The sequence below is a fragment of the Gobio gobio genome (assembly GCF_949357685.1).
Source record: "Gobio gobio genome assembly, chromosome: 18".
In the NCBI taxonomy this organism is placed as follows: domain Eukaryota; kingdom Metazoa; phylum Chordata; class Actinopteri; order Cypriniformes; family Gobionidae; genus Gobio; species Gobio gobio.
This window is the reverse complement of record NC_137111.1, coordinates 8,739,413-8,764,527: the sequence shown is the minus strand read 5'-3', so window position 1 is coordinate 8,764,527 and position 25,115 is coordinate 8,739,413. Positions and strand designations below refer to the sequence as shown.

Genomic DNA, 25,115 nt, shown 5'->3' with positions numbered 1-25,115 from the left:
TCATAAGTTGAAGATTTATTTTTGGTTAATTTAGCTACTGTATCGAATAAATACCTAGGGTTGTGTTTGTTTTCTTCTAATAGAGTCGAGAAATAAGCAGATCTAGCAGTTTTTATGGCCTTTCTGTATGCGATCATGCTCTCTTTCCACGAGTTGCGAAAAACCTGCAGTTTTGTTTTCTTTCAGCTGCGTTCCATTTCAGGTCCAAAGGTCATACAAATAAGCTTTAAAATCAATAAATAAAGCTAAGCGGAGTGCCTTCAACCGTGACTTATTCATGATACAGCACTAGCCTCTAGTACCTTATTGCTTTTATAAAACTGGCACAGGAAAATTCATGAAATGTATTAAACATGATGCCTCTGATCACAAACAAGGACAACAGTGTTTCTTTATTTTCTCTTTAAAAGAACCCTTTAAATAAGCTCACATGTAAAAGACAACATAATGAGAGCACAGAAAACCCTCACACCCAACCAGAGCTTTAAATAGCAGGAATCACTGAAACACAATGGCTGGTTAAATATGGATCTGGAAAAAAAGACTGCATGCACCATAACCTTTCTCATCTTCAAATAAAATATAATTGCATTTCTGTAGCAACGCATTTTGCCTTCCGGTCGAGACAGGCTTCTTTTAATCTTGATGAAGACTTCCTTTTCAACTGTGAAATTATGCAACAAGATCTAAAAACAGAAGTGTTGGGTGATGCCACTCACCGTCTCAGTAATTGAGACAAGCGGTGCACTCTCAACGAGCGCAAACCTCCAGCTGGGTTTTACAAAACATTTTGAAGAATAATTTCAGTTATTAGTATCAGGATCCTTAAGGAATCCACACAAATCATTCTAATATTAGCAGGTCATAGGTACGGTAACTCTTAGCAACAGAAATGATAAAGACAAGCATACAGTGACTGGGATAGTGTGCCAAAACTGTTGTCTCATATTAATGTAGTGAAGCCATCCTGACCTAAAAGCATCCTTTTAGGCCTGCTTGACAGCGTCAGGAACAATATACAGATTCAAACTGAGCTCAGACCGAAGGTGCCCCATGATTTTGTTTTGCCCTGACCCTATATATGTACACCAGCCTCACTGGACTGTGTGACCAACCCAGAAGCCCAATATATGATCACTGTGACTGTGACTGTACAATTGCAGCTATTGTCTTGATGGTTGCATTCACAACAGCATTCGCAACAACGGGAACATCTCTGGCCACTCTCTGGATGGGGGGAATGTTGGGTCCTTCCAAAGTATCCAGAATACCTGCAAACAGGAAAACACAACAATGACAAAAAGGCAATAAGCTCTGTAAAGGCCCTGACCGTGACGCACCAAGCCAACGTCAAAGAACTAGCGGCGATTGTATTGTCGCCGTGCGTCGACTGTGTCTGGACAAAAAAGCTTCACTTGAACACACCACAAAAACTAAAAAGCATGTGCGTACTGTGCTGCGTAATCATCAGGCACCAAGTAAAGGATAATGTACAAACCCGATATAAACCCAACAGAGGGTCTTGCATCACCCTGAAGGGGTTTATTTTGCAATAACAACTGGCTAGATATACATTATACCGCTTATAGAGGGTATGCATTGATGTCACTTTCCCGCCGGAGCGGCAGAAGAGCTGCTGCATGACTGGAGTTAGTATGGGAAAACACAAGTAAAACAAACGGTTATCCGTTTAAACTAAAGGTTGAACTCGATATATCGTTCCTTACAACTTACCAAAGATCCAGTGATCCATGGATATTGACATGCAGCCAGGAATCGTGTTTTCCTGACATTTATATGTGCCTGATTTTCTACACATAAATATTTATCCCTGTCAGTCATCACAATTTTGAGAGCGAATCCTGTGTTTATATGCGGATGGGCCTATGTATTGAAGCGTGTATGTGGCCACTTGTCAAGAATGGAAAACTAAAGTTTTATTCAAATTCTCAATATATTATAGATAATTTTTTTATATCGACTAGACAACGTGCAAAGAGCGCTCCCTTTATAATCACTAAAAGCTGATACTAACTTCAGCACCTGTGATTGGCCATTGCGTTCAAGAAATCAACAAACATGTCTGTGATTGGCTACATAACTCACCGGAGCAAAAACACATCGGAAATTGAATCATTTGACGAGCGCAAATACAGATACGCACTGGATCTTTTGCCAACTCTTCTTCGTTAATATTATGCTATTATTACAAAGAAAACAGATCCTAGACCAGCAGTTGACCAGCAGCCCCCCAACCCCCCGATCCCCCAATGGCACCGGGCCTGGTTTTTCGTGGCATTCACCCGAAAACCCAATGCCGCCTCAGTCTTTTTGCCACTCCGGTCGACGGTGACGTCACATGCATACCCTCTATTACATGGCTACTTGCCACATAAGTAAATAATTAGACACTATACTGACTTGAGTTATTAGACTGCGTCCCCCCGGGAAATTTTGCATTCACTCGCAAAGAGCTCAAAAGATTTTGTGAGCGAACCCTCCTGTTCTAACCTGCCCTCTCTAAGCGGGACTCGAACCCGGGTCCGCCGGCATGAGAGTCGGATGCTCTAACAAGGAAGCTAAAGGCTGCAACCTCTAACGTCAGTCACTAGAGCGTCTCTTGAGATCAGAGGAGTGAGGTTTACTCGCACAGCAACTACTAGCTGGCCTCCGTTACACAAACACAAAGTTTCATTGACTTATTATTTTTCATCCCTTCTCATATTTTTCCCACCACCATGTCCCTTTAGGAGCTCCGTATGAAGGTGTTTACCAGCCGGAGCAAATGTTTCCAGAAAGTTAGCTTGAAGTATATTGGGGCCTTAATGTGTGACGGTCTTCAGATTTTTTCCATCACCGCTAATGTTAAAAAAATATTCGCTTAATGTGACCTCTGTTCTGTGCTGTCTTGACCTCTTTTCTCCGTTTTTTTCACTTGCGCTTTTATACTTATGCACTGACCCATTTGCGAAACTGAACAGCCAATCAGAGCGGTCCCTCTCATCGACGGTGATTCAACATGCTGAAACGGGTGAACTGCTAACTTTCCCCTCTAACTGCAAATCCCTTCTTTCACTGTACGCGTTTTGATTTTGGCAAATCAGTTTTGCCGAATGCAAACAACGTGATTATTGTTCATGAGTCCAACATCCAGCCACACCAGCAAACATGTGAAATACCTGAGGGAATAATAAACTGATGTCAGTGTTCCCACTCTTTCATGAACACCAGATTCCAGGACTTTTTAAAGCACCTTTTATTTTATATCAATCACAATAAATACGATAAAGGTGGGTGTGTTACTGCCAATCGGGACAGTATATCAAATACCTACGTACAGTACGTACTGTGTCTATCATTAATGCAGCAACGCTAAGGCATATACTGACAACTAAAATACAATTATAGGGGCATGTGACTTTTTTAAAAATCCAATGAGGAAAGAGGCTGGTGTACAAGTGCGAGTGAATTTTAACGGGAGATGCAGTTTGCAGAGCTCTTATTCCTGCTTTTAACATTTATTTCACACTAGTTTTAGTTTTCTTTTTTATAAATCATTACTTAATTAAAACATCAAAATGTAGAGATAATATTGTAAACATGAATTTTCCAATTAAATGAAAAGATATGGACAAGTTAATTGTTAGGCATTAAAAATATGCAAAATTATTTATTAAATCACCTGTCCATGTACCTTTTTAAAAATCAATTTGAAGGCTTTTAAGACCTGCACATATATTATATTTAACAGATATAATTGCTGCCGTAATAACGGCCCATTTCAAATGTTAACATGCTTTTCTTCTTTTTATTTTTTGAGATGTGATGAAATATATTGCTCTTGTAAATACTTGCCATCATTTCAGTAATAAAAGTCTAGATCTTTAAAACGCATCCAAATTACAGCGAAGCGCAACCGTACGGTGCTCTGCAGGGGTCAAATGGATATAAACAGTGAATTCTGAAGTGATATATTCTTGAAAACTCAGAGATGTGGATTCAGGCGGCAGTTAAATCATCACACGACCTAAGTGTTTGGCAAAAAACAGTGGGTAATTCAGCCGGGGATTTTTATGCGGGTGGTGGGAGAAAAACATTGACATTCTGGATTCAGACGGCAATAAAATCACTGACTAGCCCCTGACAATGATGACAATACCTTATGACCCAACGAGAAACAATTACCATCCGAATACGGCTTTTGACAGTAGATGGCGCTTATGGAACAGCAGAAATATACTGGTTTCCCCGGTAACCTCTGTAAACAAAAGGAGTGCTGCGCTTATAAACACTACTTTATTAAGCGTTATTCGTTGGAACTTTGATAAACCAATTTTTATGTAGCTCAACACTGAGCCAAACATCACTGTATTTGCACATCCCTGGCACTAAAAGCCCCACGTTATGTGCTCATTATGCAGAGCTGTCTGTATTCGATCATGATCCATCCGCTCACGCAACATTTTTCCCTCCCGTAGCGCTGTTTTGTTCTGGCTTTGGCAGTGCAGGCTAATTTTTGTTTTGTTTACTCTAAAAAAAATATAGCTCATGCTTAATTCAAGCTCTTTCAAGGACCTATGTTTGTTTTCAAGTACTTTCCAGGCCTTGAATCCATGTGTCTGAAATTCAAGAACTTTCAAGTACTTTCAAGAAGCGTGGGAACCCTGTGATGTGATTTGCTGCCGAAGAAACATTTCTGATTATTATCATCAATAGCCCTATTCGCACGGGATTAGTATTATCTGGGGACCTTTGGTGATTTGTAATAATCGCAGAGAATGTCTGTGATCTTAATCCCGTGCGAATCGGCCTTGTCTGTAATATGTAAAGTAAAAAATCCCCCGCAAATTACCTACCATATTTCGCCAAACACTGATGTCCTGTGATAATATTAGTCCCTGGCGAATCGGCATCTCTGCTGGGATTAGGCGGATCATATATAATTTTTGCAAGGTTTTTGTTTCCTGTGCGCATTTTTATCTTTATCTTTCACAAAGAATGGCACTAGGCTGCATAAAATCCGCACCGTTATGAATTACCGTGCGGCCGCGCGGATTATACTTTCACTTTACAATGAGCACCAATTTGGGAGTAAATTGCTTGAATGGTCTGTTTAATATTATTCTTAATGAAAAACACAAAAACAGAACAGGACAATGACAAACTCGCTTAAATGGGCGCTTTTACATTTAGGTATGAAATGAAACTGAATCTTCCGCCGTATATTGTTATTATATTGCTCAGTTCAGTTTTTAATTGTAGCGTCTGTGCTCTAACTGAACTAAATTATTTTGATTACTATAAAACAATCAAAATGACATTGATACAACTGTTTATAATTTCATACAGCTATATCTATAACGAAAAAACATTTACAAGTCTTGACATCATATCCGGGAGATAAGTCAGTAAATTAGAGTAAAATCACAGGCTTGCTTATCCCGTGCGAATGCGCCACGCAAAATTCAGATGTGGGGGAGTCATTTCTAAATCACACGAGGTCCCCAGATAATACTAATCCCGTGCGAATAGGGCTAATGTTGAATTTCTTTTTTTTCGAAAGCTTTTGTAACATTATAAATCTTTACTGTAACTTTTGATCAATTTAAACGGAATAAATGTATTACTTACTTGAATTTCTTTCTAAACAATTATTACTACCCCAAACTTTTGAATGCTAGTGTATAATGTTACAAAAGCTTTTTATTTCAGATAAATGCTATTATTTTGAACAATGGTTTGTGTGCAACGTGACATTTTTTGAATGAAATTAAAATTCTTTTTAGAATTAAATTGTACATAAATTATTTATAAAGGTTAAGCTAAACAAATGTGTTTATGTCTGAGAACCTTTTACACACATAGGCCTACCTAACTGAACTGAATTGACACTGAAATAACATATACATATTTGTAACATATACAAATATGCCATCACTTCCGGTAAGTGAGGTCAAACTACGCCAAATCTGATCTCTCGCGTGCATCTCTACGCCAGATCGTAGTTTGACCTCACTTACCGGAAGTGATTGTGCGCTGTTGGACATAGTGGTGTATTTGAGGTAAAAAATAATATAAATACAGTTCGGATTCTCGCACAACTCATAATTTCGTGTCTTAAGACATCAATGTGTCGTCACAAGCTGCAGGGTTTAATTTGGATTTGTCTGTGGAGTTTTTTTTTTTACTCTCATAGATTTTGTTACCATTGACATGCATTATGCGACTGACAGACTGCAACGGTTGGGGTTAAAAATCTTCATTTGTGTTCTACTGAAGAAACAAAGTTACCTATATCTTGGATGCCCTGGGGGCAAGCAGATAAACATAAAATTGTCATTATTGGGTGAACTATCCCTTTAAGAGGGAATTTCAATTACTAACGGTCACAATAAGGCCTTAAAGACATTCTCATGCACAACCTATTTCATTATTTTGTTGCTCTAAAAGGATAAAACACTCATTAAGTGTATCAGTTTGGTTTATACATTTATATACCTTCAGTTAGCAATTCAGCGACAGTCCAGATAAGGCTTTTATGGATCATACAGTATGATACAGTGAAAATATAAAGCTCATACTTGAACAGGAACAAAAACACCTCAAACTGAGAACAAATATGCAATTTTTATGCAGTTTATAATATTTATATGACTAAAACGTAAGGTGAAATTCTGATGAATTGCAATGTATATCATTAAATCATATACAGTATAGAACAGCTCTTGCCCCAATGATGATATATTGTATATATACTATGATTTTGCTGTAGATATAAATAGGTCATATTGCAATTAATTGAATGCAACTTTTATTCGGACATTAATATTTCCTAAAGACTGTAACATTAAACTAGTTATAGGATTCTTCTTTGTCTGGTGACCCATGATGAGATTATTAATATAAAGATATTTTGGTTAGTTTGAACCTGTTTCATTGACTCGATTCAAAACTTTGATTCAGCCTCTGCATCATCACTCAGAAATGCTAGATGTCTCTGTATGTGTATCAAATTTTTTTATAGAAAAATATATTGCTATATTAGTGCATATGAATAAACTAAAAAAAAGAAGGTTTCCTTGTATAAATTTAATGGTGAACAGTGAGGAAAAATGTGCCTCTTTATGTTTAGTTCTTATTGTTTTAACAATTTTTTTGTTTTTCAGGGTTTTCAAATATATTGTTAAAAATAAAATCGCCCAGCTCTACTTCCTCTCAGACTTGTGTCTTACCTTCAACCATCTTATGGTAAGCAAAGTGCAGGTAGAGCAGAAAGAGCATGTGAAGAGCAGACAGTGTGCCGCACAGGATGAGGCGAGGAGTCTGACCAACAGTTCGGGAGATGAGCACAGCCACCTGACAGGAAGACACGAACACAAGGAAGGTGACTACACATCTTATACCCCTTTTCCACTAAGGCAGTTTGAGTGCTGGTTTGGAGCCAGAGCCTAGTTTCAAATCTGTTCTTTGTTTTTCGACACCCACCAGCTCTGAACCAGGAAAAGTGGTTCTTAAGAAGCACCAAAACATTGCTGGTCTAGAACATGGACTGTAAAAAAATATGGACGTAGTGTCCGTGACGTCACCCATAGGATTCTGAAGAGCAGTTTTGACGCGTGAAGTAGGGACGAGGCAGCGCGTCACTCCCAGATAACAGAAAATAGTGATGTGTCGTTCATGAACGATTTGTTCATTTTGAACGAATCTTTAATATGACTCGAGAACAACGGGTTGTCTCAGAGAGCGATTCGTTCATTTTGTGTTGACCGCGCATGTGCAACCTCCCATATGTTCTGTATAGGAAACAGAAAAGATTAGTTCATCTCTCGAGTTTCGGGTCATTCGTTCATCAAGTCCCAGCCTCATAGGCAAGGCTATGCAGTCACTGAAAACAGAAAAGATTAGTTCATCTCTCGAGTCTTCTCGCTCGTTCAAGTCCCCATAGGCTGAATGCAGAAACAGCTCATCTCTCGAGTCTCGTTGACAGCCGTGTTGGATGCAGAAATGAGTTAATTCACAACCTTCCTTACAAACAAGTGCGTAGTTTTTTTGTTTGTTTATTTCAGTTTTTAGCTAGTATAATAATTTATTTTCCTATGAAGCCTGGACAGAGTGGGTTGGTCAGAATGGATAGGCATAACAAATGTTTATTGCACATATCTTCTGATGATTTTATAATAATAAATATATTACAACGTGCAGTCAATAATACGACTGTAATTTCGACTATACATGTTGCGAGACACTGAACCGGGAAGCGGTCATGTGAAAAAAGAACGAGACACGAGAGATGAACTAATAATTTCTGTTTCTGCATTCAGCCTATAGGGGCTTGAACGAACGACTCGAGCGAGAAGACTCAAAAGATGAACTAATCTTTTCTGTTTCCGGTGACTGCATTGCGTTGTCTATGAGGCTGGGACTTGATGAACAAATGACCCGAGACTCGAGAGATGAACTAATCTTTTCAGTTTCCGGACGCATGTATTCATTTACATATGAGGCTGTCACGGTGACAAAAGAAAGAACGATTTGCATCGGGAGGTGAAGTGAACGAACAGACTGCATTCACAGCCTGAAGCAAGCTATAGCAATTATTTAATCATTTCTCTCTCAAAGTTTGGCCATGGCTGCATTAGCTTATAGTTTATTTTTTATTCCAAAAATACTAAATGTGTTGGAAAATGTAACATGTAACATTTTAATTATATTCTGCTGAAATGAACGAAATGACTTGAAAAAAGATTTGTTCATTTTGCTTTGTCAGTAAAATGATCCGAACTTCCCACTACTAATAGAGAATGGGCAAAGAGGCGGGACGTGGGTGGAGCTGAGGCGATGACTAACAGACAGCAGATAAACGGCAATCCACCTGTCACTCAAGTGGCCGCCCCCTTAATTATGCAGAACTTTAAGGCTTTATATAATGTAAACGAATGAGTTATAAAAAAAATCACCCCCTCACAGTCATCATGAAGGGCAAAATTAGTCGTATAGACAAAACCACAATTTGTACCAGACTGTAAACATGTTTTTGTCTGCTGTAAAGTTTTAGCATTTTAACATGGAGCTCAATGAGATTCTGCTCCTTCTGGAGCCTGTCCCTAGTGGCCAGTCGATGAATTGCAGTTTAAGTCACTTCCGTATCGGCTTCAAGAGAAACTGGGGGAGGTTGCCGTTTGGTCTAGAAGTAAGAACCACTTGCATCAGGGGCGGGGTTACCGTGACCAACAAAATGAAACCAAACTTGTGACCGACATTTTTAAAATAGCAGCTAATGGAGCTAATAGCGGCTCGAATGTAATCTCCGTCTATACAAATTACGGCGAGCTGCACGAATGTGTTGGATTCCCTGTGTTTTGATGCAGATGTAGGATCGTAAAGCCATGAGCATCAATAGTAACGCAACGTTCGCCATTGTTGATGGAAGGCTTGTTCGAGATGCAGACCGATCGCCGTATGACATCAAAGTGCAACGAGAGCACACGACTCCTTATGCTGTTAAATCGCTCATGCGGTGTTTTGATATCATATGCTGAACGGTCTGCGCAGCGCCAATGCATCTCAAACAAGCCTGGTGTGTTTGTGTTTCCCGCTGCCTCGCTAGTGTTGCGGAGAAAGAGGAGACGTATACAGTGACGTAAGACCTGGCTCTGTGACGGCTCTCTAGCCCGTGTAAAGGCAAACCGGTTCTTAGAAGGCTCGTCAGTCGAACCGGCACTAGCACTAGCTCTGAACTAGCGCCCAGTTCATGCTGGTGGAAAAGGGGTATTATAGTTATACATGCATAAATTTGGCCCTCGTTCACTTTGCTTTACCATGCGTATAGTAGCGAGTCCTCCAATCACCAGCCAGAGAATGTAGAAGAGCGAGTGGAAGTGGACGTTGTAAGTGATGAAAAGGACCACACAGTGGCCAAAGAGACCATAACCCTGAAAACAAAGACACATCGTAAACTAAACAGCCTCAGTGTGAACTGGCACATCATATACTCTCCTCAAGGGTAATGTGAGCTACTTACTAGCAAAGACAACATCTGCAGCATGGTAATCTGAGCGTTGCACAGGTAAGCAATGAAATAGATGAAGGAGGACACTCCCAGCCAGTATCCAAAACAGGTTCCAATGGCAGTGCCCATCAGCGTTCCCTCTCTCTGTTTCAACAAACAAACACCAGGCAAGAACGAGAGACGTCTGATGAAGAAAGCCTGCATGGAATTTCATTTTGGATGAAATTTCTCACTGACAAACATATGGTACATTGCTTACAATAACGGTTCCTGACGTCTTCATGCCATGCAGCAGAATAGCCACCAGTGTGAACACCAGCATCATTGGCCCATACAGCTCTCCTGCAACTTTCTTGGTATAGAAGAGAAAAAAAAAGTACCCAATGAAGCAAAAAAGAGCTCATAATGGGAGTGAGTTACACAGTTTCGGCCCACTTTTGGCTTTCTAAACTGCTCAAAACTAATGACTTTTTTAAAAAGTAAATACATTATTGTTAATTAACCCTGAGCCTGACAAGAAATAATAGTCAGAAAAATCTATTTTAATTAAAAATTTAAACAGTTTATTGAACCTTTAAACTAAAACATATATTTAATAAACTCTTTATTTTATTTTTTACGTTTAAATACATGTTTTTTGTTGAGTATATTTTACATTTTATACCACATATACTATGATATTGTTGCTGAATATGGAGCTCATATTCAAAGAGGAAAAAATCCGTTGTCACTCTATCGGTTTCACAGACAATGCTTAAACTAATCCTAGACTAAAATGCATGTTTGAGCTATTTTAACTGAAAGAATCTTGCACTGACAAATCTTAAAATATGTCAGTGGCATTGTTTTGTCTCAAGATGCACACCAGTAATGTTTTTTTCTTGGGCATGTTTATAAAAGTTACTTAAATGTCCTAATTGAACTAAGGCCTAATCCTTGCTTAGTCTAAGCCCTGTCTGTGAAACCGGGCCTATATTCTCCAATAATGTCTAAGCCTGATGGATCATATTTGATACTCACATTTTAACAGGGGTTTTCTAAAACATTATGTATGGATGATCAAACTATCAATCAGACAACAGTAGATTTTTCAGCAAAGTTTTGATTATGTTTATCATGATCAAAGAGGCCTTAGAAATTTGCATATCAAATATTATACAGTAGTTTTTATTGGGTTAATAATATTAATCTTTGTTTTAAATAACCTGTGCATAGCACTTTTTGTTTAGATAGACTAATTTTCTCCAGGCCTCTCAGTGGTTGTGAAACACTGTTCTTTCGTTTATTGCTCAAGGCTAAAATGATCGAATGCCTTACCTGTGGAAAGTTGATCATTCGGACTGGGATCAAGGATTCGACCAACCTGTGGATTAAGCAGTTGGTTCATTGAGTCTGAAGCAACGGTGAAGCTGCTGTAGATATTGTGAAAGCGCTAGAATGTTTGACATGCGTCTGACCTGTTCCTGACTTGAATAGGTTCCACATCGAAGTACGGCCGGAGAATGTCAATATTGGCGTAGAGATTAAACGCTTTTGAGGCCTGACGCTTTCCTGCCTGCCATACCTGTGGAGATACAAGCTCTATCAGTAACAATCTTTTCTACACACAGCTCAACAGAAAACCATGAGGAGAAGTTAGACAGGAACAGTTTTGTTTAGCATAAATTATCCACATTTGTTGAATGGAAAAGAGCAGTTCAGATATTCTAGCTCATTTCATGCACATGTGAATCAGGCCCCGTTTACACCTGCTATTCAGATGCGTTTTGGCAGATTGGATCACAAGTTGACGAGCGAGACACCTGGGTCTCTTTTGTCCACTATTAACCACTTCTGTCCTGATTTCTTCGAAGGGAGGTTTAATGAGCGAGTAAATGTATGGGCTGTTTCAGATCTTTCCATCTAATGGACGAAATACCCCAATTAGGCATAATATTGTGTTGCTCCCCCTTTTGACCCTAAAACAGCCCTGACCCATCGTGGCATGGACTCCACCAGGTGTGCTGTGATATCTGGCACCAAGATGTTAGCAGCAGATCCTTTAAGTCATGTAAGTGGAGCCTCCATGGATCAGACTTGTATTGATCAGTATGTTCAGCACATCCCACAGACGCTCGATTGGATTGAGATCGGGGGAATTTGGAGGCCAAGTCAACACCTCAAACTCATTGTTGTGCTCCTCAAACCCTTCCTGAACCATTTTTGCTTTGTGGTGGCGCATTATCTGCTGAAAGAGCCACAGCAACCAGGGAATACTGTTTCGATGAAAGGGTGTACATGGTCTGCAACAATGCTTAGGTAGATGGTACGTGTCAAAGTAACATCCACATGGATGGCAGGACCCAAGGTTTCCCAGCAGAACATTTCCCAAAGCATCACTGCCTCCGCCGGCTTGCCTTCTTCCCATAGTGCATCCTGGTGCCATGTGTTCCCCAGGTAAGCGATGCACACACACCCGGCCATCCACCGGATGTAAAAGAAAACGTGATTCATCAGACCAGGCCACCTTCTTCCATTGCTCCGTGGTCCAGTTCTGGTGCTCACGTGCCACTGTTGGTGCTTTCTGCGGTGGACAGGGGTCAGCATGGGCACCCTGACTGATCTGCGGCTTTGCCGCCCCATACACAACAAACTGCGATGCACTGTGTATTCTGACACCTTTCTATCAAAACCAGCATTAACTTCTTGAGCAATTTGAGCTACAGTAGCTCGTCTGTTTGATCGGACCACACGGGCCAGCCTTCGCTCACCACGTGAATCAATGAGCCTTGGCCGCCCATGACCCTTTCGCCGGTTCTCCACTTTTGATGATACTTCCTTGGAGCACTTTTGATAGATACTGACCACTGCAGACCGGGAGCTGCAGTTTTGGAGATCTGACCCAGTCGTCTAGCCATCACAATTTGGCCCTTGTCTGTTCACTTGCTGCCTAATATATCCCACCCACTAACAGGAAGAGATAATCAGTGTTATTCACTTCACCTGTCAGTGGTCATAATGTTATGAGTGATCGGTGTAAGCAATTTACATATGAACGTGTCAGAAAAAAAAGAAAACAAAGATTCAGAGAGCAGCAGCTTTCGTTTCAGCTCTGACACCCGTAAGACCAGCCGAACGCTGTGAGTGTGTGTTAGAAATCAGGAATGGTGAGAGAATATTGTGCTTGGTACGTTTTTCATCTTTGGGTCTTCAGCCGACAAAGTTTAAATCTCGTCTGGCTAGCGCACTTCCCATAATGTTTACTCATTAGGTCAGTAGGTGGAGAGTAGATGTTTTTTTGTGGCTGTTTGAACACATTCGACCGCATGAGCATCTACACTACGAAGGCAAAACTCTTGTTTATCGCAGGTGTAAAAAGGGCCTCACATGTCAAACAAGTTCCTGGCCCTCCCTCTGGCTCACCTCATCGGCAACCTGTCTGCCCAACTGCCCCTTCAGGCCCTTCATCCCGAGGAATTCTCCATATTCTCCGGTGTCCTCCTCCGTAGCCTCTGCCTCGGCTGTCACCTCCTCCTCCTCCTTCATTCGCTGATGCATCTCCCCCATATCCTCAAAGCTGGAGCCAGAGGTATCGTCCATATTCTCCATGTCTACCACTGCCGAGCCACTGCCCTGGGGTCAGTCAAAGAAAAAACTCCCATTTCAAATATGATAAAGAATGTGATGCAGCATGAAGGACAGGTTTATCTTCTGAATACTGCAAATGCACTACCGGCCAAAAGTTTGGAAACATTAGGATTTTTAAATGTTTTTGAAATAAGTTTCTTAAGCTCACCAAGGCTGTATTTATTTGATCAGAAAAACAGTAACAACAGTAATATAACAGAAATATTATTACACTTCAGAATAGCGGTTTTCTGTTTTAGTATAATTTAAAATGTAATTTACTTCTGTGATGTCAAAGCTGAATTTTCAGCATCATTACTCCAGTCTTCAAAGTCACATGATCATTCAGAAATCATAGTAAAATGCTGATTTTGTGCTTAATTGGTCCTCACTTATTAATAATGGTCCTTATTTTTATCATTGTTGAAAATCATTTTTGCATGCTTAATGTTTTTATGGAAACCGTGATGCTTTTCTGGATTCTCTGATGAATAGAAAGGTAAAATGAACAGCATTTATTTGAAATATAAATGTGTGTGTGTGTATGTGTGAATATATATATATATATATATATATATATATATATATATATATACACACACACACTACCAGTCAAAAGTTTGGAAACTACTATTTTGCTCACCAAGTCTGCATTTATTTGATCCAAAATACAGCAAAAACAGTAATATTGTGAAATATTTTTACAGTTTAAAATAACTGTTTTCTATTTGAATATACTGTAAACTGTAATGTATTCCTGTGATGCAAAGCTGAATTTTCAGCATCATTATTCCAGTCTTCAGTGTCACATGATCCTTCATAAATCATTCTAATATGATGATTTGATGCTCAAGAAACATGTATTATTATTATTAATGTTTAAAACAGTTGTGTACAATTTTTTTTTCCAGGATTATTTCATAAATAGAAAGTTGAAAAGAACAGCATTTGTCTGAAATATAAAGCTTTTGCAACATTATAAATATAATTATAAATGTCTATACAGTCATTTGATCAATGTAATGCATCCTTGCTGAATACATTTATTAATTTCTTTAAAGGGCATATTAAAATTTAACCAGCAATATGCCCTTTAAGTTCTTTCCCCAAAACACAAAAACAATTTCTTACCGACCCAAAACTTTTGACCGGTAGTACAATGTTACAAAAGCTTTCTATTTCAGATAAATACTGTTCTTTTGAACTTTCTATTCAACAAAAAATCCTAAAGAAATGCTTTACACAACTGCTTTCAACAGTGATAATAATTATAAATGTTTCTTGAGCATCAAATCATCAAATTTAATGAAGGATCAGACACTGAAGACTGGAGTAATGATGCTGAAAATTCAGCTTTGCATCACATAAATATATTACAATTTAAAACATATCAAATCAGAAAACAGTTATTTTAAATTGTAATAATATTTCACAATAGTATTGTTTTTACTGTATTTCTGATCAAATAAATACAGCCTTGGTGAGACTTTTAGCAACATAAAAAATCTTAATGTTTCCAAACTTTTGACTGCAACTGTATATAGAAAGTATTAAAGGAGTGGCAAAATCCTGTGGATGCTTAACTGCAATAATATTGTTTTTGGACATGGTATAATGGTAATAGTAATACCATGGTTATTTATTTGTACATATGCAAGGTAATATGTGGTCTAATATGGTGTCTTAGCATGTAACATGTTATTAACAACAACATGGCAATCATTTATATCCTCCACTTATACTAAACCTATATGTACAGAATTATTTACATCACAGTTTAGCTTATTATATTTCAAGCACCTTTGGTCCGTGAATATGTTTACTAGTGAGCAAGATACAACAGAGATAAAGACAGCACCAGCACAAGGGTGAGGTCAGACTACGCAAATGGCTAGTTTAACAGAAAACCCGTGTTTTTATTCGTTATGTGATGTTTAAAGCTGAGCTGAGCTGAATTACCTGGATAATGTTGTCATCAAAACCTCCCCATGGTTCCGTGTTCGTGTTTTTGCTTCCTTGTGATGCCGACATTGTTTCGCACAAACGGGTTCAAGAATATGAGCAGAAACTTCAGCTGCTAGACTATCGAGACGTTACTAACTATAATTTGATTCTGGTGCTCATTGTAGTTTAATATTAAAAGGGTCTGTGTGAATTGTTTTGCCAGCTGTACAGCGCTGGGACAAACACGTGACGGGATTTGTGACGCTGCTTCCTCTAAACGCTGACCAAAACTTCCGGATTAGTCTTGGAATATTTTCATTTTTATTTTTTTTCTGTGGTACTGAAAGAATTCGACAACTATATAGTTACTATTATGTGTAGAGCACAAACAAACAAAACCTTTATTTATTTTTAATACATTTCAGACTTTTTGGAAGTTCCATATATACATATATTTATATGTATTGTATTTTATAATTTTATATGTACATCCATAGCAGTTTTGTTTTGTTATTGTTGTTCAAGTGTTCATAATAGTTTAAAAATCACAACTCTCCTTTTTAAAATGTCAACGTCGTGCAAATATACCTGTCTGTCATGTCAAAATAAAAGTCGTGTGACGTCAAGTGATACATTATGTGTTATTTTTTGTTGTTGAAATTCAGGATTTTATAATAATAATAATAATAATAATAATAATAATATGTATTTATTATAATATAATATAAATAATAATAATAATAATAATAATAATAATAATATAATAATTCAAATAAATCATATTACCTTGCCGTTTTAAAATGTCGGGCAAACATACCAGTATGTCATGTCAAAATAAAAGTATTAGAAATGTATTAAGGAAAAATTTGACTATGTTCAAAAGTGTTTTTGGTCATCTAAATAAGAAAACTTTAAGTGGAAAAAAAGTATGGTCAATAACAAACAAGTTCTTTATAAGTAATACAGTTACAGGGGTATAGATATTACACATAATAGTGGTGTTGCTAAAGATACCTTTGGTTACAAAAGTACAATTTCCTTTCTTATGCAACTTTTTATTTTACTTGGTAAAGATCACATTCATGTGAAGAAATGGGCTTAAGCAAGGCTAAATTGTAAACAATTTCTGAAAGAAATATGGCAAAAAAGACTTAGGCACCGTTACTTTAATTTGTTTACTTAAACGTTGAAATTTTACCCCTGGCATAAATTAACTTAGGCTTATTTATTTATTAAGTTTATTTACTAGTTATGAGTTGTACGCATTTTGTACATATTCTGCAATTAATACAAATATTTTTTTTCTCATTTTATTTGATATTGTGAAATAAAATGTTTGCTATTTGCTTACCTTTCTGAATTAAAAATAAATCAATGAAATCAGATGGAGTGGGTATGAGATGGCATGATTATTTTGAACAGATTTGATTATAACAAAACATTCATGCACAACATTTAAAATGTCCATAAATGCATCAGTCTTTTCTTGCCACAGGTAGTGGATCATGCTACATTAGCATATGTTTAAGGTTATTAAAATATATATTTAAGTAATATATTGGATGATGTATCGTCGTTTACATGCTGAACTCATATATAAAGAAGTTAAAATGATTAGTAAATCCACAATTTTCTGAAGGTGGCAGTGGCACTGTACGCGAACTCAAACTAGTTCCATCGTTTTGATCTAAATGGCTTTCAATGGCCACAAGATGGTAGCATCACATTTGAAAACGCAATCGTAATATCGCGAGATCAAGGTCTCTCGCGTCTTTATCCGAATCTTCTTTGACATTAGCCTCGCAGCAGGTAGCGTAGCGCACGAGAGGACGCGGCGTTGCTCTCTCCCGAAGACTTTATTATATTAAAAACACTTAATTTCCATACAAGATTACCAGAAAGTGAAGGTATGTATAAATCGAGGCTCTGCAGTAACATGTTTAAAGAAAAAGTGTAACTGTTAGCTAACACGGCGTCGGAATGTTAATCTGGGTTAGAGGGGGTGAGTGAGTGCACGAGCCCACCGTATTTTTGTAACCAATCACACTTTCTTCTTTGTTGTTATGGTGATGTTTTAAGATCCTCACAAGAGTATACGCAATCTGAGAATCGTTTTAATGACATACCATACAATGTATTTTATTTTACGAATTACTTTCACTGTGTGAAAATGCGATTTAAAAAGGGGGCTACAGACGCACGACATGTATGATACATTTTCAGTGTCCGCTTTATATAGTCATTGTTTTATTTTGCTCTTTTATGATTTCATGTCTTGGTAAAGTGTATATGGCTCTAATGTTACGTAATATTCTCTATCAAGCGTTTGAACTTCGTCATTGCAAGTAGTGTGTGGTTAGTGAAAGTTAATGTACAATAAGTGCAATAAATGAGTCATAATTACACGCAATGAAGTTATTTAAGCTCCATGAAGATATGCTTAGGAAGACTTTAATCTACATATGAAAGTTGCTTATCTCTCGGGCCGGTTGTTTTTATTTGTTGGCGTCCAGAGGTTTTGCTTATCTTGGACACTCGTGTATTTGTGTACTGAGAGCACTAGATATTTCACGATTACATAATCTATAGTGCAATAACAAATAAACGCCTATTAATATCAGAGTTGACATTGAGATTTTCACACTGAACTGTCATCGGTCAGATATTGCAAGGTCTGATATCAGCATTTTTACGGCAGTATTGTTTTTAAAAGACATGTCAGCATTTAATCCTTATAATTTGAAGTTTCAGTTCCGCATTCCAGTTTTTGCTTCCTCTTAAGACAGAAGTTGCATCGCGTTTTTGTAGGTTTGTGCTTTTCAACGTGTTTTGGGGTCGTTTCTGGAAGTTCGCTGGAACCTGGCCGCGCCGTCAGTCGCGCGCACCTGTGAGTGGGCCCCGCGTACGTGCAGAATCATCCGGTGTGTGTGGAGGCCGATAGAAAGACGTGTGCTGACGTGTGCGATGACGTCGCTGTGGGCCGAGGAAAGGGGCTCCAAAATAAACCGTGAGAACAATTAGACTTTCACCCGATTGACAATAGGCGAACAAAGCTGCACATTTGGATCAAATTGATGGTCGTTGTATATCGCTTGATTGACAAGAACAGGTAGGAACCGAATTGTTACTTTGACGGGACGTTTTAAACGCATCTCTTCTAGTTAGGTAACGTTAAACGAAAGGACTTCTCGTGAACGCCGCTCGTGATAAACACATGTATTAGTATTAATGGCAAACGGTCAATTTGTTATGAATATCCATATGGTTACTTGCTTGCACTAAATAAAACAAATAGTACCTTGGTATTACTTTGTTTTGTGTTATGGTAGGACCATGATATTACCATCCAGTGCTAACACTGACAGTTGGGCATGCTATTGTGTTGTGTTGAAACGCAGAGTTAATTCTGTGTACTTTTAAAGGTACAATATGTAAGATATTTGTATTAAAATATCCCAAAACCAACAATGTTTAAATAATAATGAACGTGTCCGTGTATCAATGACATCATACCTGCATTACCCTCGATTTCCTCCTTATTTTAATTTTGTAGAAACCATGGAAACACCAAAGACGCTTTAATATATGATGAGTTTTATTAGACAGGTGAGCAACTGTTTGGATGCATTCATGGACAGAAAACGAATCATTAGCTATGTTTCAATCCACCTATTTTTATGCGCATTTTGGGATATCGCATAAAAAAATTGCTGAATGGAAACGCCAAGATGCGCATAAATTCTAAAAATGCGCATAAAAACCGTATGCGCTCATTTGAGTCGGATACATTTTCTATCTGATCCGACGAAAACATGCGCATAAACTACGGTGGAAACGCATTTACCGAATAAATTCCTTGAAGCGCATAAAGTCATGTGACTTTCGCGATGTAACAGCATAACTGTATAACCAGCGGAAAGATCTTGTTTGCAAAACATCTGAAATGCTGTTTTGGTCATTCAGAAGTCTGTTGTCAAAGATGCTCGGTATATTTCCCAAAAATATTTCTCGGTATGTTCCCAAACAGCACATCTGCCTCTGAAAGCATGACAACACGTTTATTGAGACGCAAATAATTGATTATATACGAAAATGATTATATATGGTGGCTTCTCCTATGTTTCTTAGTGATTTTTTTTTTAGGGGTAGTTTATGACGATTATGTTCTCTTTGACTCACTGGATGGAAACAGTGGTTTATTCGCGAATGTTTTATGCGATATTTCATTTTTGCGCATAAATTATATTCGCAACTTTGGATGGAACCATAGCTATTGTTATAGAGCTCAACACAGTTAGTCTTATTGTTTAAATCTCATTTTCTTGATTTACCGTGTTTTACCGTGCCTAGTATCAATCTACCTGAACAAGTGTCTCATAGGAGCCGCCGAGCAAACGCACAGAGTAGCATTATAACTTTCAACACACTCAAATGTGTGTAATAATTATAAAACAGAGCAGGGGTTACCACACATACACATGAGCAGAAGAAGCGGATGCGCTTGTCTGCGGCAGAATAAAAGCTCAGATGTGTTTTCTGAATACTGTTATTGTCTTTTATTACATAAAATGTTGATACTGTTGCACTCAGTCATTAGAGTTTTTTAGGTTAAAACAATAGCTGTATGATCAAAGAACAGCTCTTCCTGTTATTGCTAATGGTAGTGTTTACCCCGCTGGGACAGGTTTAGTCTGTTTCTGTTGCACGAACGCTCCAGGAATCGAAGCATTGTGCCCTTCAGACACTGTCAGCTCTATATTATTTGACACGTCACGTGTTGCTCTAACTTTGGCAGGCACGTATCTTTCCTCTTGACACACAGACGTTTGCAGGATGTCAGAGTCCACCGGAAAAAGGCCACAGCTGAAGTCGACTGATATGGGCTTTTTAATGGGCTGGGCTGTATGATGGTATATATCGTGACCACAGTATAAAGTGTCTATCGTTAGAGATTCTTCCTGTTTAGTTTATTTTACTAGGGGTGTGACGAGACGTGAGATTGGGTTCACGAGAACAAGACGAGATGAGATGAGATTTCTGCACAGTGTTTTTAAGAAATCCTCAATGACAATTCATGACTGGAAAAATAGTCACTCATCATCTTAAATGTCATTTCAGTTCTACTTTCTGTACTTGAAGTATGAGCTTCCAGAACTTCTGACTGAGGCTGTGTGTGACCTCCTAATTCAACTCCTTTTCACAAACTGAACATGGAAATAAAAACAGTATAAATAACAAAAATTGGGTGGTTTCAGCTACACAGCCCAGCATAAGATGGCTTTGATATTGGGTGACAGGCTATTGGATGTAATTTATTTCCAATTTCCGATCGCACACAGTCTGTGTGTAGGGAGAGGCGGTGCTGAGCACGCATTCTACGAGATAACATGTCTACACCGGAAGTGAGCGGCGCGACAGGACAAAAGACAATATAACCCATTTTAATAATCAGTGATGTTGTCTATACTGGATGCGGCGGCGCGACATGACAAATCTCAGACACTAAACCGATGCCTCGTTCTATTTGTGACGCACTGACATGAAGGACAAATACTTTGCAAACGGTTAGACATTTATCAGACACACTATCTGGTTCTGTTGTGCACAAATCCTCCGCCATGGTCCTGTCAATCATCTCCCCTTACTCTCGTCATGTGATCTGTGAACTGTGATTCCTGCTCTACTGTGTGTGTGCGTGCGATTGTGCTGGGTGAGCAGTGCAGACGTTTACAATTGAACCCCCCCCCCCCCCTAGACTAATCTAACAATTATTTTTTCTGTCGACTAATCTAACAATTATTTTTTTCTGCCGACTAATCTAACAATTATTTTTTCTGCCAACTAATCTAACGCAATTTTTTCCCCCGATTAGTCGACTAATCTAACGATTGTTTTTTTTTTAGATTCATCTGATGATTCTTTTTTCCCGATTATTGTATTTCAAAGAGGGTAGTGAATTTGTATATTATTTTAACATGAAATCAATGAATGATGACTATTAATTGTATTTCAGGAAGGGTAGTGTACTTAAGCCATTCTATAATGAAATATATGAGCACAAGAAGCATTTTAAACATTATGTATAACTAATGATACTATTCATCATAAAATGTATACAGAGTAGGCCTAATTAGGAAAAGTTGTTTACTATAATAGTTGAGTAAGATTTACTTATTGATTTGTGTCAATAGTAAACGAAAATGCACTTGTTTTTATCTGCAAAAGGTTCACATACAGGAGCTTGCAGCATAGTGTTAATGTATAACTAGTCGTCTATTTTGAAGAGATATGTGCATAAACAACGACTAAAGCTGCCAGAAGTTCAAAGACACATTTAAATTATTAAAACTAGAGGCATATCTTAACTTTAAAGTTACTTTAATCATGTAAATTACCTTTATACATCATGTTATTATGCATGTGTGTTAGATATATGCTGCCCATAATTAATAAAAGCGTAAAAGTAGATTTTCGTAGTCGACGTCATCGTTGCAGCCCTAGTGCACATACAACAGCGCATGTGTGTGACTTGAGTGCTTGAAAACAAAGTCCACTAGACAGTGCGCACGCAATGAATGCGTCTTTCTCCCCTCACGGCTAAAGGAGTATACTTTGAAAGGCTTGAAAATGGAAAATGAAGTATACCTGGGCCTTTAGACAGCATTTAATCACGATTTTGGAAAGTGTGTGATGTTTAATAGTGTAAAAGTGCAATAAGCTGTGAAAAAGAACCATGTGGTTGTTGCTCACGCTGACTGACATGCATCCGAAGCGCGCGCACAGAAAGCCGCCTCTCTCAGACAGCATGCAATCGTGAATTTAGTTCTTTGACATCTTATTGCCCTCGAGTTGTTAGATAGACGGAGTCTTGTGGAGTATTCACGTAAACAGTTAATTATGCCTTAAATTAATAAACAGTTGGGTGAAAACCAGATGTTTGTCTGTAAATTGGATTTGTGCATTCAGTTTTAAAGGGACAGCAGCATAATAAACTGCTGTCTGTCTTATTAATGTTAATTAGACATCAACAGACAGAAAATCACTCACTGCTCATGACTGAATCACTTCAGTTCATATTTGATTCATACAGTGAATACTATGTAGTGTTTTAGTTATACACTTTATTCAATTTCTTTAGTATTCCTTACTACATGTTAATTAAGCCTACTGTAGCTAACGGAAAGTTCATTTAATTTGTATCTCTGCTTTATTGTATTTGTCTTGCTGTTTGCAATTTGCTTTGTTCTCATTTTAAATAAGTAAAATAAGTTATATCGAGATAAATATCATTATCGTGCAATACAATTTCTCATACCATGAAATAAGATTTTGGTCATATCGCCCACCCCTAGTTTTTAATATACTATTCGTAAAAAGTTTGCACCATCCCACTCATTTTCCTCATTAAATTACAATAACTGTGAAGTCATACTTCATGAGGTGCATTGTGGGATGTTTGTTTTGAATGCTAGAAGCATAATTTTTCTATTCATATCTACCTCATCTATTGAAATGTAAGAAATTCATACATAGGCTAAATGTCTATTTAGCTGCAAAAACAGTTGAAGTATTTAAGCATAAGCCTTAGGCTCAAAAGGTTTTTAATGTCATGAGAAACTAAATCAGTCAAACTTTTGATTTGACATTTTAATTATGGCAAATTAAACAAAATAATGGACATTGAATGAAAGAAGGTTTCTTCGGTGTTTCTAAGTAAATTAATATGGAACTGTAATTCTTTCTCATGGGATGTTTTTGTTGTTAAAAACCTGAAGTTCACAAATATTGGCACCATATATATGGTTTAAAATTGTAAGCAAATTGAAGACTAAAAACTTAATATTTTACCTTCTTATGGACGGATAAAAGGCAGTTCATCCAAAAATGGAAATGTAGTTCCAAACCTGTTAGACTAGACTTTCTCCTGTGAATCTTTTTAAAAACTGCACTTTTCTTTTTACATCAGTGTTTGGTTAACAACGTTTTACCAGTTAACACTTCGGAAGACATTTTTAGCAAAGTTTAAATAGCTGATATAATTCTCTCACCATTCATTTTTGGGTGAACGGTCCCTTTAACCAGTCATTTGGGAATGGAGAAAAATGTAATTTATTTGAGCTGGTGTGTTTGCTTTGTCCGCAGCATGTCAGCCGTGGGGCAGAGAGAGGACGGCTGCCCTCAGGCAGTGCATTCAGGCCGGGCCCAGCTGGAGGAGGCCATCGCTGGGGTCATCAAAGCTGAAGTTCAGCTCAAGAGCAACTCCAGAGAGGTGAGAGACAACAGCTTTATGGCCCGGTGTGTTTTTGGTGTCATGTAGGATAAAAGATGACATACAGACCTATATTTAATCTTTTATTTATATGCTTAAATCATGCTTGTGTTATTAAAGGCTCAATGTCCCTGGAGTGGGTCTGAACACTGACTCTTCTAAACATTATAATGTGCTTTAAATAAGCTCATTAGTGCACAATGAGATGTTATTTTCTTGTTTGTGTTATAAACATAAGAAAACATTCATGCATATGACATAATTTGTCACCCCAGACAGGGATAATAATTGCTACTTGCATGCAGGTAGTCTAAAAGGAGTAGGGCTTACTAGACCACAGCTAAACAAGTTAAGAAGTATTAACAATTGAGAAATTGTCTCAAAAATAGTTTGTAGGCAAGTGTGTAGGATTTGCGCTCATTCACTTAAGCTCTGTTGAGAAACCTCATTGGGCTTCCCCATAATCTCTCAAAACAGCTGCATGGTTCAGGTGTGTTTTGAGTGAATAAGGACCTTGTTTCCATTATTGTAGACCTATTGTAGGCTGTCCTTCGGCATTTAGGAGGTGGGGTCGTTTATATCCACCTCAGCAGGAGTTTTAAAAAGCTGCTCGGTATCTGAGGCAGACACGTCAAGACTCGCACACCGCTTGCATTCACACGCTTCTGTCTGACTGCTCACAGGTGAAGTCTCAGCTGCACAGCTGTATCAGTAGACATCTGGAGATCCTTCGCTCTCAGTGAGGTCTGGCTGCTGGAGCAGATTGATCTGGTGGAGCAGCTCAAAGGAGAAACTTTTCATCAGCAGCTACAGCTAGCTTCATTTGGTGAGTTTACGGAGCATCATTACATTTATAGTTTGGTCATTTGTGCAGGCTGCCATCTGTCAGTCAGGGACATTGAGTGGAAAGACTGGTATAGTTTCGTTTTTTTATTTTTAGTATTTACTTGGTACTTAAGTAAAGGTAGTTTTGAGATCTGTATTATGAAGAAACGCATCTAAATATTGACTGAAACTCCCATTTAAAGGAGAAGTGAAGCTGTTCAGCAATAGTTAAGTTACTTTGAAGCTGAAATGACATTCTCTCATGTTTTCTCACAGCTCAAAGGCCAGTTTGACATCCTCATTCATCAGCTGGAGTATTCCAGTAGTAACAATCTCGCCACCCAGCTCACCAACTGCTTGGAGAAGTAAGACACAGATTGTTGTAACATCAGTGTGCTAAAAGGCTGTTTGCATGTCAAAGCTAGTCAACCGAAACACTGTAGTGGATTAAATCTCCCATAA

General features: G+C 38.1%; 2 protein-coding genes across 2 annotated transcripts in view; one reads left to right on the top strand and one right to left on the bottom strand.

The window, feature by feature from the left end:
* Window positions 1-373: 373 nt before the first annotated feature.
* Window positions 374-15,844, bottom strand: yipf3 (Yip1 domain family, member 3). The gene is made up of 9 exons (XM_079842907.1): window positions 15,575-15,844; window positions 13,412-13,621; window positions 11,467-11,573; window positions 11,327-11,372; window positions 10,269-10,361; window positions 10,022-10,153; window positions 9,819-9,932; window positions 7,233-7,356; window positions 374-1,271 (listed from the first exon to the last, which is right to left on the bottom strand). Exons 1-9 carry the CDS (start codon window positions 15,644-15,646, stop codon window positions 1,135-1,137), a joined length of 1,035 nt encoding a protein of 344 aa, XP_079699033.1. The 5' UTR covers window positions 15,647-15,844; the 3' UTR covers window positions 374-1,134.
* Window positions 15,845-18,505: 2,661 nt separating this feature from the next.
* The window catches only part of ncoa4 (nuclear receptor coactivator 4), a gene marked incomplete at its 3' end in the record, with an annotated part of 8,900 nt that continues 2,290 nt past the window's right edge, over window positions 18,506-25,115 (top strand). The window contains 6 exon segments of the mRNA XM_079843555.1: window positions 18,506-18,668; window positions 23,702-23,828; window positions 24,512-24,568; window positions 24,570-24,644; window positions 24,646-24,654; window positions 24,930-25,018. Coding sequence (XP_079699681.1) covers window positions 18,634-18,668; window positions 23,702-23,828; window positions 24,512-24,568; window positions 24,570-24,644; window positions 24,646-24,654; window positions 24,930-25,018 — 392 coding nt within the window. The 5' untranslated portion in view covers window positions 18,506-18,633.

What these genes read in the sequence shown, in the direction of transcription:
- yipf3 (XM_079842907.1), bottom strand. Translation starts at nt 15,646, where the DNA reads ATGTCGGCATCACAAGGAAGCAAAAACACGAACACGGAACCATGGGGA. An exon ending in TTGATGACAACATTATCCAG is followed by an intron (nt 13,622 to 15,574) that starts GTAATTCAGCTC and finishes GACTGACCCCAG; the next exon opens with GGCAGTGGCTCGGCAGTGGT. An exon ending in TTACCATAAGATGGTTGAAG is followed by an intron (nt 1,272 to 7,232) that starts GTAAGACACAAG and finishes TCCTGTTTGCAG; the next exon opens with GTATTCTGGATACTTTGGAA.